This window comes from Salmo salar, chromosome 03, assembly GCF_965601325.2.
Source record: "Salmo salar chromosome 03, fSalSal1, whole genome shotgun sequence".
In the NCBI taxonomy this organism is placed as follows: domain Eukaryota; kingdom Metazoa; phylum Chordata; class Actinopteri; order Salmoniformes; family Salmonidae; genus Salmo; species Salmo salar.
Window position 1 is genome coordinate 98824118 of NC_138293.1, and position 15883 is coordinate 98840000.

The 15883-nt window shown below is 40.9% G+C and overlaps 1 protein-coding gene across 1 annotated transcript in view; it reads right to left on the reverse strand.

Annotated features, from left to right (window-relative positions):
- The window catches only part of LOC106601939 (multidrug resistance-associated protein 1), a 67895-nt gene that overhangs the window by 1220 nt on the left and 50792 nt on the right, over nt 1-15883 (reverse strand). The window contains exons 23-30 of the mRNA XM_045715883.2: nt 12920-13072; nt 10088-10287; nt 7555-7681; nt 7295-7396; nt 5356-5502; nt 4309-4467; nt 3904-4070; nt 1043-1237 (exon numbers count right to left, since the gene is read on the reverse strand). Of these exons, the coding sequence (XP_045571839.1) occupies nt 1043-1237; nt 3904-4070; nt 4309-4467; nt 5356-5502; nt 7295-7396; nt 7555-7681; nt 10088-10287; nt 12920-13072 (1250 nt within the window). The remainder of the gene's footprint in view (nt 1-1042; nt 1238-3903; nt 4071-4308; nt 4468-5355; nt 5503-7294; nt 7397-7554; nt 7682-10087; nt 10288-12919; nt 13073-15883) is intronic.

The window sequence follows — 15883 nt, forward strand, 5'->3', positions numbered from 1 at the left end:
GAGAGAGAGAGAGGAGAGAAGGAGGGAGACAGAGACAGAGAGAGAGAGACAGAGACAGAGAGAGAGAGGGAGAGAGAGAGAGAGAGAGAGAGAGAGAGAGAGAGAGAGAGAGAGAGAGAGAGAAAGAGGGAAAGAGGGAAAGAGAGAGAGAGGGAAAGAGAGAGAGAGAGAGGGAGGGAGAGAGCGTGAGAGAAAGACCAGTCACTCTGATGTGTGTATCGATCTGTCTCTCTACCGTACCATGTTTTAATGCAGAAAAAAAGGGTTGATACTGTATATATTGTCAGCCACAATCTGTCAGGTTTCCAGTAATGTCAACTTATTAAAAGTGAATACATGCACTGCTTTATTATTCTGGAAAAATGTCATGTAAAAAAAGTATATAAATATTCACTGAGTGTATAAAACATTATGAAGACCTGCTCTTTCCATGACATAGACTGACCAGGTGAATCCAGGTGAAAGGTACGGTCCCTTATTGATGTCACTTGTTAAATCAACTTCAATCAGTGTAGATGAAGGGGAGGAGGCAGGTTAAAGAAGGATTTTTAGGCCTTGAGACAATTGAGACGTGGATTGTTATTTTGGTGTCAATATGGGCCAGCATCCCTGTGGAACGCTTTCAACACCTTGTAGAGTCCATGTCCTGATGAATTGAGGCTGTTCTGATGGCAAACGGGGGTGCAACTTAATATTAGGTAGGTGTTCCTGATGTTTTGTACACTCAGTGTATAGAAGTGTATATTACCTGGTGTAGTCCATGATAGTACTGAGTCTGTCTGTATATTACCTGGTGTAGTCCATGATAGTACTGAGTCTGTGTGTATATTACCTGGTGTAGTCCATGATAGTACTGAGTCTGTGTGTATATTACCTGGTGTAGTCCATGATAGTATTGAGTCTGTGTGTATATTACCTGGTGTAGTCCATGATAGTACTGAGTCTGTGTGTATATTACCTGGTGTAGTCCATGATAGTACTGAGTCTGTGTGTATATTACCTGGTGTAGTCCATGATAGTATTGAGTCTGTGTGTATATTACCTGGTGTAGTCCATGATAGTATTGAGTCTGTGTGCGATGGTCAGGACAGTACAGTCATCAAACTGGGTTCTGATGGTGGACTGGATCAGGTTGTCTGTCTCCAGGTCCACAGCAGCTGTGGCCTCATCCAGAACCAGGATCTTGGTCTTCCTCAGGAGGGCTCGGGCCAGACACACCAGCTGGCGCTGACCCAGACTGGAGAGAGAGAGAGATGTTAGAGAGAGAGAGATGTGAGAGAGATGAGAGAGAGAGAGAGAGAGAGAGAGAGAGATTAAAAACATAGCACCAAATCCTCCTCCACACTAACTAAACACAACAGACTGAATACCCCATATACTCAAAACAGATCAATATTGTTAACTAGTTTGTAATAGGCTGTCCCCGAATAACCTGTACTTTAGCCCAAATAGAAACAGTTGGGAAGAGAAAACCTCTCCCAAAGCTGAGAACCAAGAAGTGATCAGGTCAATCATCCCGACCAACCTGGGACACTGTAAGAACAGATGTGCCAGAGTGTCAGACTCAGCACAGAATGGACACCCCTCCCCAACAGTAGGGTCCAGGTGTACCAGATACATATTGGTGGCTATAGCTCCATGTATTATCCTCCATTGGAGGTCAGCTGTCCTCTTTTAAATAGGCAGTGTTGTGAAAAGAGGCTCTTCAAAAAGCCACATCCCTGGTGGCGTGCCGGCTTACGGGACTCGACAAGAACTCTCCAAGCCTTCATAACAGACTCATAAAATGGAGTCAGGCCAGACAAATCACCCCCCTCCAGCTTTAAGAGGAAAAGGTGCTTGTCTAAGCCCAAACAGCCCGCTCTCCTCATCACTGTGTAGGCTGTGTCAACCCAGCTAGAACCCGTCACTGTACAACAGTCTCTGGGCTGCTAGAACCGTCACTGTACAACAGTCTCTGGGCTGCTAGAACCGTCACTGTACAACAGTCTCTGGGCTGCTAGAACCATCACTGTACAACAGTCTCTGGGCTGCTTGAAGCGTCACTGTACAACAGTCTCTGGGCTGCTTGAAGCCGGAAAGCCATGATCCTGGAAGAAATGTCCACCAGGCCTTGTCCATCCTCATGCAGTGGCAGGTACAGGGCTGCAGCTTTAATCCAGTGTTGTCCAGACCAGAATAAATTCACAGGGTCCTCTGAAGCTCTTGTATCAGACCCCTCGGTGGCTGTAAAATCATTAGTCTGTGCCACAGGGTAGAGGCAGCAAGATTATTAGCTACCAGCACCCTTCCCCTATAAGACAGCTGGGGCAGCACCCATTTACACCTCGACAGTCTGGCACACCCTTTCTCCACTACACCCTCCCAAAACATGACATCATGTAACAACTTAACATTAAAATACCAGTAAGGTGATGACCTTCGTGGACAAGTGAATATCAACAGTAACAATATGGTGATCAGAGAAACACACAGGAGTAATATCACACCTTCAACCCTACTACACTTGACAATCTCTGTTGTAGATACCACAGTCACCCCTAAGCCTGAGGAAAACAAAATTGCCACTCCAGCACTGAAATTAGTACCATGACTGAGTATATACTGTCCCTCCCACCACGTACCCCAGTCAACCTCATTAGCCTCATCACTATGTGTCTCCTGTAGAAAAATTACATTAAGTCTTTTCTGTTTTATTACCCAAGCCCTCTTATTCCTGTCCCTTCCACCATTAATATTAAGAGAACCTACCCTTAGTACCTCCATATAGAAAAGAGAAAGGAAAAGCAGAAGAAACCACAGAGAAACCAAAGAGAAAAAAGACACCCTATGAAGCATGATCAACATCATTATTTTAATTTTCTCTTAACCTGACCACGTTTCCCACCACCTTTTGCTGCGGTGACAGCATTAACACATTTCCTCAAGCGAAAACGCTTCTACTCACTCAACTGGTCTAACCCCACCGTCTTCTGTAACATCACAGCTGACCTCACAAACTTATCAACATCAAAAAAATCTGCCAATTTGACAGATTTCCCAAAAGTCTGATCCAGCAACCAATTTACCTCCTCTAGATTGTAAATTGAGTCGTCACCAGCTACTATCTTATCAATAGAGATATCCATATCCTTCTCCTGATCCTCCTCAACTGAGTCCACAGACCCCTGACTTCCTTCTACCACATCCCTCTCAACACTCCCCACTTGCACCCCATCATTCGTACCAGGCATCTCCTCCACTACCTGGGAGACTAGCCCCACATGAACCCCCTCCTGTACCCCAGCACTCGTACTGGGCACCTCCTCCACTACCTGGGACTACCTGGTAGCTTCAGTAACACACCTAAAGCCGTGCCGAAGTGTCCCCATGTGGGTCGCCATCCCTGCCAAAACCAGGGTCATTTCCACACACAAAAAACCATATACTTAATTCTACCACAACAACGAAATAAAAATAATGATAACCTTAATCATGCATAGGAAGAGAGAAAAAAAGATAGCACCAAAAAAGGGAAACATAAAAGAAAAACCAAGATATCTAACTCTACACACCACTCACACTCACTCACACAATTCCCTGCATGCACCAAACACTCCCAGCATGCAGAGAGAGAGAGATGGAAGGAGGTACAAAGAGAGGAGAAGGAAGAGAAGAGAGGTAAAGAATGAGAAGGAGAGAGGGAAGAGTGGAGGATGAGAGAGGAGAGAGAGGAGAGAAGGAAGGAGGGAAGAAGCGAGGGAAGAGATAGATGAGAAAGTTAAGACGAGAAGGAGAGAGGGATGAGAGAGAGAGGACCAGATGACATCACAAGGAGGAATCAGGGGGGGGGGGGGGGGGGTGAGGAGAAAGAGAGTAACAGATATAGGAAAGTTAAATAGAGGGATACAGAGGTTTGTGTACCTGAGGTTCTCTCCCCCCTCTGAACACTCGTGGTTGAGTTTGTCCGGCAGGCCTGACACAAAACTCTTGAGATGGGACAGCTCCAGGGCTCTCCACACCTCCTCATCAGAGTAGCCATCGAAGGGGTCCAGATTCATCCTCAGAGACCCAGAGAACAACACTGGGTCCTGGAGGGGGGAGGGAGAGAGAGGGGGGGAGGGAGAGAGAGGGGGGAGGGAGAGAGAGGAGGGAGGGAGAGAGAGAGAGAGAGAGAGAGAGAGAGAGAGAGAGAGAGAGAGAGAGAGAGAATATATATTGCCATGCATACCAATTACCTCCATGTTAGAGGACATCTCAGAGGCTTGCAGTAAGTGCTTTTTTACCTGTGGTGTGTGTGTGTGTTTATTATATGTGTGTGTGTGTTACCTGTGGTATGATGGTGATCCTGGAGCGGAGCTCGTGCAGTCCGATCTGAGCGATGTTTATCCCGTCTATATAGATCTCTCCCTTCGCTGCTTCCAGAATCCGGAATATTCCCAATGCCAGGGACGACTTCCCTGCTCCAGTCCTGCCCACTATCCCAACCTGGAGGGAGGAGGGAGAGGGGAAGGGAGAGGCAGAGAGAGGAGGGAGAGAGAGAGGAAGGGGGAGGAAGGGGAAAGTGGGAGGGAGGGGAGGAAAGAGAGTTTAGAAAGAATGAAACCTAACATTATCTCACTATAACACCATAAAACAGAGGATGCTTCCCAAAGGACCTGGTCAAAAGTAGTGCACTATTTAGGGAATAGGGAGCTCTGGTAAACCAGTATCTCTAACCCCTACCTTATCTCTCTCCTGTCCAGTCCTATATCCATATCATCCTAACAACCTCATTACTCCATTATCTCCCTATAACACAGTATTTCTATCTCCTACCTTATCTCTCTCCTGTCCAGTCCTATATCCATATCATCCTAACAACCTCATTACTCCATTATCTCCCTGTAACACAGTATGTCTATCTCCTACCTTATCTCTCTTCTGTCCAGTCCTATATCCATATCATCCTAACAACCTCATTACTCCATTATCTCCCTATAACACAGTATGTCTAACCCCTACCTTATCTCTCTCCTGTCCAGTCCTATATCCATATCATCCTAACAACCTCATTACTCCATTATCTCCCTATAACACAGTATGTCTATCTCCTACCTTATCTCTCTCCTGTCCAGTCCTATATCCATATCATCCTAACAACCTCATTACTCCATTATCTCCCTATAACACAGTATGTCTATCTCCTACCTTATCTCTCTCCTGTCCAGTCCTATATCCATATCATCCTAACAACCTCATTACTCCATTATCTCCCTATAACATAGTATGTCTATCTCCTACCTTATCTCTCTCCTGTCCAGTCCTATATCCATATCATCATAACAACCACATTACTCCATTATCTCCCTATAACACAGTATCTCTACCCCCAACCTTCTCTTTCTCCTGAATGCTGAGGGAAATTCCTTTCAGGGCCCAGTCCAGTCCTTTACGGTACTGCAGTCCGTATTCCTCCAGTTCTATGGTACCGTGGGTGGGCCAGGCCAGGGGGAGCATGCTGCCTTCTATGGTCCATGGAGCCTGGGCAGGGGAGGAGGGAGAGGAGGGGGACAGGTGATGGCATCCATATAATGACATATTAGAACACATTAATTTAATGGGATCTCTGTGATGGCATCCATATAATGACATATTAGAACACATTAATTTAATGGGATCTCTGTGATGGCATCCATAGATTTACATATTAGAACACATTAATTTAATGGGATCTCTGTGATGGCATCCATAGATTTACATATTAGAACACATTAATTTAATGGGATCTCTGTGATGGCATCCATAGATTTACATATTAGAACACATTAATTTAATGGGATCTCTGTGATGGCATCCATAGATTTACATATTAGAACACATTAATTTAATGGGATCTCTGTGATGGCATCCATAGATTTACATATTAGAACACATTAATTTAATGGGATCTCTGTGATGGCATCCATAGATTTACATATTAGAACACATTAATTTAATGGGATCTCTGTGATGGCATCCATAGATTTACATATTAGAACACATTAATTTAATGGGATCTCTGTGATGGCATCCATAGATTTACATATTAGAACACATTAATTTAATGGGATCTCTGTGATGGCATCCATAGAATGACATATTAGAACACATTAATTTAATGGGATCTCTGTGATGGCATCTCCCATCAAGACCTCAGCAACAAGTGTTGGACCGCAACACAAGGTGCTGTTATTAATTTAAAGACATTTACTACATCAGAAACACAGTTAATGAGAGCACAGAACAGTGAGATTGTGGCTAGAAATAAACACACATTTTCATTCATTAAAACTTTTTTTAAACTACGACTATGTCATGACTTCCGCCGAAGTCGGTCCCTCTCCTTGTTCGGGCGGCGTTCGTTGGTCGACGTCACCGGCTTTCTAGCCATCGCCGCTCCATTTTTCATTGTTCCATTTGTTTTGTCTTGTTCTCTGCACACCTGGTTTACATTCCCTAATCACACTGCATGTATTTATTCCTCTGTTTCCCCCCATGTCTTTGTGTGAAATTGTTTTGTTACGTGTTTAGTTATGCGCCAGACTGGTTTTTCCCCCGGGTATCATATTCTGACCCGTTGTATGTATTTGTCATACATTTGTGTATTTGTGAGTGTTTTCACGCTTAATTACTTTTACCTGTGGCTGGAGGATTTTGGACACAGTTGCGTCTGTCTTTTGTGCTTCTGCCAAATAAAGTGCTCCTGATCAAAACTCACTGCTCTCCTGCACCTGACTTCGTACCAATAGCGCACAAACTTGAGATAAATAATCTTTCATTCTTTAAAAGATAACATTTTCAAGTGGCAGCTGACCAGTAAAATAGTTCCTCTCTTTGAGGGGTAGGATAGTATAGTTTACAGCTGACCAGTAAAGTAGGTCCTCTCTTTGAGGGGTAGGATAGTGTAGTTTACAGCTGACCAGTAAAGTAGTTCCTCTCTTTGAGGGGTAGGATAGTGTAGTTTACAGCTGACCAGTAAAGTAGTTCCTCTCTTTGAGGGGTAGGATAGTATAGTTTACAGCTGACCAGTAAAGTAGGTCCTCTCTTTGAGGGGTAGGATAGTATAGTTTACAGCTGACCAGTAAAGTAGGTCCTCTCTTTGAGGGGTAGGATAGTATAGTTTACAGCTGACCAGTAAAGTAGTTCCTCTCTTTGAGGGGTAGGATAGTATAGTTTACAGCTGACCAGTAAAGTAGTTCCTCTCTTTGAGGGGTAGCATAGTATAGTTTACAGCTGACCAGTAAAGTAGGTCCTCTCTTTGAGGGGTAGGATAGCATAAGTTACAGCCTCTCACCTCCTTTGGTGTGTCTGCGTACTCCTTAACTCTCTCCACAGACACAATGTTGTTCTCTACATCAGTCCAGGACCTCACGATCCAGCTCAGAATACCTGTCACCTACACATTACATCACAGGTTATCACAGGTTACTGCTGTGTGTCACAGGTGTGTGTGTGTGTGTGTGTGTGTGTGTGTGTGTGTGTGTGTGTGTGTGTGTGTGTGTGTGTGTGTGTGTGTGTGTGTGTGTGTGTGTGTGTGTGTGTGTGTGTGTGTACCTGTAGTGAGTGTGACACAGCCAGTCCTACTATACCAGGGCTCAGTGTGTCTCTGCCCATCACAGCCAAGGTGGCTGCTGACAGCACCAACAGATTCCCCAGGAACTCTAGGTTCACTGCCAGCCACCTGGACCCACACACACAATAGAAGACAGAGCGATCAGATAGGAACATGCTCCAGGAACAATAGGTTCACCGCCAGCCACCTGCAGACAGCGCAGGACAGAGGTTAGGGGTTAAGATGACACAGGGTTCATAGCTCAGGTGCCTTATGTATTAAACATATCAGAGTAGTATCTAGGATCTGTTTTTTCCGTTTGGATCACAATGAACAACATTCCATGGACAGGAAGGGAACTGATCCTACACTCATATGAAATAGGATTCGTCTGTCCCCATAGGGGAACGCCTTTTGGTTTCCAGGTAGAACTCTTTTGGGTTTCAGGTAGAACCATCTGTAAAAAGGGTTCTACATGGAACCCAAAAGGGATATACCTGCAACCTTAAAGGGTTCTTCAGAGGGTTCTCCTATGGGGACAGCCGAAGAACCGTTGAAGGTTCTAGATTAGCCCTCCTACTCTGAGATGCTTAGTACATACCACACCAGATTACAGTACTGCAGTTAGTTAGATAATACATACCACAACAGATTACAGTACTGCAGTTAGTTAGATAATACATACCACACCAGATTACAGTACTGCAGTTAGTTAGATAATACATACCACACCAGATTACAGTACTGCAGTTAGTCAGATAATACATACCACACCAGATTACAGTACTGCAATTAGTTAGATAATACATACCACACCAGATTACAGTACTGCAGTTAGTTAGATAATACATACCACACCAGATTACAGTACTGCAGTTAGTTAGATAATACATACCACACCAGATTACAGTACTGCAGTTAGTTAGATAATACATACCACACCAGATTACAGTACTGCAGTTAGTTAGATAATACATACCACACCAGATTACACTACTGCAGTTAGTTAGATAATACATACCACACCAGATTACAGTACTGCAGTTAGTTAGATAATACATACCACACCAGATTACAGTACTGCAGTTAGTTAGATAACACATACCACACCAGATTGCAGTACTGCAGTTAGTTAGATAATACATACCACACCAGATTACAGTACTGCAGTTAGTTAGATAATACATACCACACCAGATTACAGTACTGCAGTTAGTTAGATAACACATACCACACCAGATTACAGTACTGCAGTTAGTTAGATAATACATACCACACCAGATTACAGTACTGCAGTTAGTTAGATAATACATACCACACCAGATTACAGTACTGCAGTTAGTTAGATAACACATACCACACCAGATTACAGTACTGCAGTTAGTTAGATAATACATACCACACCAGATTACAGTACTGCAGTTAGTTAGATAATACATACCACACCAGATTACAGTACTGCAGTTAGTTAGATAATACATACCACACCAGATTACAGTACTGCAGTTAGTTAGATAATACATACCACACCAGATTACAGTACTGCAGTTAGTTAGATAATACATACCACACCAGATTACAGTACTGCAGTTAGTTAGATAACACATACCACACCAGATTACAGTACTGCAGTTAGTTAGATAACACATACCACACCAGATTACAGTACTGCAGTTAGTTAGATAATACATACCACACCAGATTACAGTACTGCAGTTAGTTAGATAACACATACCACACCAGATTACAGTACTGCAGTTAGTTAGATAATACATACCACACCAGATTACAGTACTGCAGTTAGTTAGATAATACATACCACACCAGATTACAGTACTGCAGTTAGTTAGATAATACATACCACACCAGATTACAGTACTGCAGTTAGTTAGATAATACATACCACACCAGATTACAGTACTGCAGTTAGTTAGATAATACATACCACACCAGATTACAGTACTGCAGTTAGTTAGATAACACATACCACACCAGATTACAGTACTGCAGTTAGTTAGATAATACATACCACACCAGATTACAGTACTGCAGTTAGTTAGATAATACATACCACACCAGATTACAGTACTGCAGTTAGTTAGATAACACACACCACACCAGATTACAGTACTGCAGTTAGTTAGATAACACATACCACACCAGATTACAGTACTGCAGTTAGTTAGATAATACATACCACACCAGATTACAGTACTGCAGTTAGTTAGATAATACATACCACACCAGATTACAGTACTGCAGTTAGTTAGATAATACATACCACACCAGATTACAGTACTGCAGTTAGTTAGATAATACATACCACACCAGATTACAGTACTGCAGTTAGTTAGATAATACATACCACACCAGATTACAGTACTGCAGTTAGTTAGATAATACATACCACACCAGATTACAGTGACTAGATAAAGGTCCTATGTTCTATCTTTGTAATCATATTCTTTTCATATTTTCAACAATGTTAACATTAGTTGAAAATACTTGTAGAAAGCATCTGAAACACACACCTACCTGGTGGCTACGAAGCGTGGGAAGTACGCTGTCTGGTTGTGGTCAATGCGTCCGTTAGCCTGCAGGATGAAGCGTTCCTGCTCTGAGAAGGCCCTGATCACACTGGCCCCCTGGACTGTCTCATTGAAGTGGGTGTAGATGGGAGAACGACTGACTGCTTCTAGCCGACGGAGCTGGCACGATGTAGCCACGTAAAAACTCTACGGGAGAGATGGGGGTGGTGGTGGGGGGGGGGGGGGGGGGGGGTGTATGGAGAAAACAAATTAATCTTAATCTGACAGATATTCAGAGGGACAAACACACAGGCAGGCGGACAGACATTCAGAGGGACAAACACACAGGCAGGCAGGCATACAGACATTTAGAGGGACAGACAAGCAAATAGACATTCAGAGGGACAGACAGGCAGGCAGACAGGCAGGCAAGCAGACAGACAGACATTCAGAGGGACCGATAGGCAGGCAGGCAGGCAGGCATAAAGATATTCAGAGGTACAGACCGACAGACAGGCAGACAGACAGACATTTAGAGGGACAGACAAGCAAATAGACATTCAGAGGGACAGACAGGCAGGCAGACAGGCAGGCAAGCAGACAGACAGACATTCAGAGGGACCGATAGGCAGGCAGGCAGGCAGGCATAAAGATATTCAGAGGTACAGACCGACAGACAGGCAGACAGACAGACATTTAGAGGGACAGACAAGCAAATAGACATTCAGAGGGACAGACAGGCAGGCAGACAGGCAGGCATTCAGACAGACAGACATTCAGAGGGACAGGCAGGCAGACAGACATTCAGAGGGACAGACAGGCAGGTAGACAGACATTCAGAGGGACAGATAGGCAGGTAGACAGACATTCAGAGGGACAGACAGGCAGGCAGACAGACATTCAGAGGGACAGATAGGCAGGTAGACAGACATTCAGAGGGACAGACAGACAGGCAGACAGACATTCAGAGGGACAGGCAGGCAGGCAGGCAGACATTCAGACAGACAGACAGACAGACAGACAGACAGACAGACAGACAGACAGACAGACAGACAGACAGACAGACAGACAGACAGACAGACAGACAGACAGACAGTGTATTTTACATATTGAACCTGTAAAACGGAGCTGGGTTCTAATAATGTATATTTGAGTATCTGGTTTTTAAAATACTTTTTCTGTCTATTTGAGTATTTTCAAATCCACCGCCCAACGTAAATACATTTATTTGAGTATTTGAATGGTTATTGGTAAAAACCAAATGGTCTACCAAATTGTATTTGAGAGTATTTTCAAATACTTATTTTGTATGGAGAAAACAAATTAATCTTAATCTGACAGATATTCAGAGGGACAAACACACAGGCAGGCGGACAGACATTCAGAGGGACAAACACACAGGCAGGCAGGCATACAGACATTTAGAGGGACAGACAAGCAAATAGACATTCAGAGGGACAGACAGGCAGGCAGACAGGCAGGCAAGCAGACAGACAGACATTCAGAGGGACCGATAGGCAGGCAGGCAGGCAGGCATAAAGATATTCAGAGGTACAGACCGACAGACAGGCAGACAGACAGACATTTAGAGGGACAGACAAGCAAATAGACATTCAGAGGGACAGACAGGCAGGCAGACAGGCAGGCAAGCAGACAGACAGACATTCAGAGGGACCGATAGGCAGGCAGGCAGGCAGGCATAAAGATATTCAGAGGTACAGACCGACAGACAGGCAGACAGACAGACATTTAGAGGGACAGACAAGCAAATAGACATTCAGAGGGACAGACAGGCAGGCAGACAGGCAGGCATTCAGACAGACAGACATTCAGAGGGACAGGCAGGCAGACAGACATTCAGAGGGACAGACAGGCAGGTAGACAGACATTCAGAGGGACAGATAGGCAGGTAGACAGACATTCAGAGGGACAGACAGGCAGGCAGACAGACATTCAGAGGGACAGATAGGCAGGTAGACAGACATTCAGAGGGACAGACAGACAGGCAGACAGACATTCAGAGGGACAGGCAGGCAGGCAGGCAGACATTCGCAGACAGACAGACAGACAGACAGACAGACAGACAGACAGACAGACAGACAGACAGACAGACAGACAGACAGACAGACAGTGTATTTTACATATTGAACCTGTAAAACGGAGCTGGGTTCTAATAATGTATATTTGAGTATCTGGTTTTTAAAATACTTTTTCTGTCTATTTGAGTATTTTCAAATCCACCGCCCAACGTAAATACATTTATTTGAGTATTTGAATGGTTATTGGTAAAAACCAAATGGTCTAACAAATTGTATTTGAGAGTATTTTCAAATACTTATTTTAAATACTATTCAAATACCTGGGTTAAATGCATGGGAGTGTATTTTAGTCAGTGTATTTGAGTATTTTCAAATAATATCCAACTATATTTACAAATACGTACTTGTTTTTTAAAATCTTTTCAAATTAAGAAAATATGAGTACTTACTGCAAACATATGTGAAAGTAATTGAGATATTTTACATAGTATTTGAACCCAGCTCTACTGTAATCCTACCAGTATGAATGAAATAGTATTTGAACCCAGCTGTACTGTAATCCTACCTGTATGAATGAAATAGTATTTGAACCCAGCTCTACTGTAATCCTACCTGTATGAATGAAATAGTATTTCAACCCAGCTCTACTGTAATCCTACCTGTATGAATGAAATAGTATTTGAACCCAACTCTACTGTAATCCCACCTGTATGAATTAAATATTATTTGAACCCAGCTCTACTGTAAACCTACCTGTATGAATGAAATAGTATTTGAACCCAACTCTACTGTAATCCTACCTGTATGAATGCGTAGAGCAGTGTGAGAGGCAGCAGAATCACCCCAGCGAAGGGCATGGCCACCAGAACGATGATGCAAACCTCTAGCAGTTTGAACAGGTATCCCAGCATCATCTTCAGACCATCAGGGATCATACAGTCAATGGCATCCACCTAGAATAATTATTACAGTACATGGTATTGAGCATACGCTTTACATATACTATGACGACTATGACTACTATTACAACTACTACTATTACTACTACTACTATTACAACTACTACAACTACTACTATTACAACTACTACAACTACTACTATTACTACTACTATTACTATTACAACTACTACTATTACAACTACTACAACTACTACTACTACTACTACTACTACTATTACAACTACTACTATTACAACTACTACTATTACAACTACTACTACTACTACTACTATTACAACTACTACAACTACTACTATTACTACTACTATTACTATTACAACTACTACTATTACAACTACTACAACTACTACTATTACTACTACTACTAGTACAACTACTACAACTACTACTATTACAACTACTACTATTTCTACTACTATTACTACTACTACTATTACAACTACTACTATTACTACTACTACTACTACTACTACTATTACAACTACTACTATTACAACTACTACAACTACTACTATTACTACTATTACAACTACAACTATTACAACTACTACAACTACTACTATTACAACTACTACTATTTCTACTACTATTACTACTACTACTATTACAACTACTACTATTACTACTACTACTACTACTACTATTACAACTACTACTACTACTACTACTACTACTACTACTACTATTACAACTACTACTATTACAACTACTACTACTACTACTATTACAACTACTACTATTACTACTACTATTACAACTACTACTATTACTACTACTACTACTACTACTACTACTACTACTATTACAACTACTACTACTACTACTATTACAACTACTACTATTACTACTATACTATTACTACTACTACTATTACAACTACTACTATTACTACTACTACTACTACTACTATTACAACTAGTACTACTACTACTACTACTATTACAACTACTACTATTACAACTACTACTACTACTACTATTACAACTACTACTATTACTACTACTACTATTACAACTACTACTATTACTACTACTACTACTACTACTACTACTACTACTACTACTACTATTACAACTACTACTACTACTACTATTACAACTACTACTATTACTACTACTACTATTACTACTACTACTATTACTACTACTACTATTACAACTACTACTATTACTACTACTATTACTACCATTGCAACTACTACTACTACTACTACTATTACAACTACTACTACTATTACTACTATTACAACTACTACTACTACTACTACTATTACAACTACTACTATTACTACTACTACTATTACAACTACTACTATTACTACTACTACTATTACAACTACTACTATTACAACTACTACAACTACTACTACTACTACTACTACTACTATTACAACTACTACTATTACAACTACTACTATTACAACTACTACTACTACTACTATTACAACTACTACAACTACTACTATTACTACTACTATTACTTTTACAACTACTACTATTACAACTACTACAACTACTACTATTACTACTACTACTAGTACAACTACTACAACTACTACTATTACAACTACTACTATTTCTACTACTATTACTACTACTACTATTACAACTACTACTATTACTACTACTACTACTACTACTACTATTACAACTACTACTATTACAACTACTACAACTACTACTATTACTACTATTACAACTACAACTATTACAACTACTACAACTACTACTATTACAACTACTACTATTTCTACTACTATTACTACTACTACTATTACAACTACTACTATTACTACTACTACTACTACTACTATTACAACTACTACTATTACTACTACTATTACAACTACTACTATTACTACTACTACTACTACTACTACTACTACTACTATTACAACTACTACTACTACTACTATTACAACTACTACTATTACTACTATACTATTACTATTACTACTACTACTATTACAACTACTACTATTACTACTACTATTACTACCATTACAACTACTACTACTACTACTACTATTACAACTACTACTACTATTACTACTATTACAACTACTACAACTACTACTATTACTACTACTACTACTACTATTACAACTACTACTACTACTACTACTACTACTACTACTACTATTACAACTACTACTATTACAACTACTACTACTACTACTATTACAACTACTACTATTACTACTATTACAACTACTACTATTACTACTACTACTACTACTACTACTACTACTACTATTACAACTACTACTACTACTACTATTACAACTACTACTATTACTACTATACTATTACTACTACTACTATTACTACTACTACTATTACTACTACTATTACTACCATTACAACTACTACTACTACTACTACTATTACAACTACTACTACTATTACTACTATTACAACTACTACAACTACTACTATTACTACTACTACTAGTACAACTACTACAACTACTACTATTACAACTACTACTATTTCTACTACTATTACTACAACTACTATTACAACTACTACTATTACTACTACTACTACTACTACTATTACAACTACTACTATTACAACTACTACTATTACAACTACTACAACTACTACTATTACTACTATTACAACTACTACTATTACAACTACTACAACTACTACTATTACAACTACTACAACTACTACCATTACAACTACTACAACTACTACTATTACAACTACTACAACTACTACTATTACTACTACTACTATTACAACTACTACAACTACTACTATTACAACTACTACTATTTCTACTACTATTACT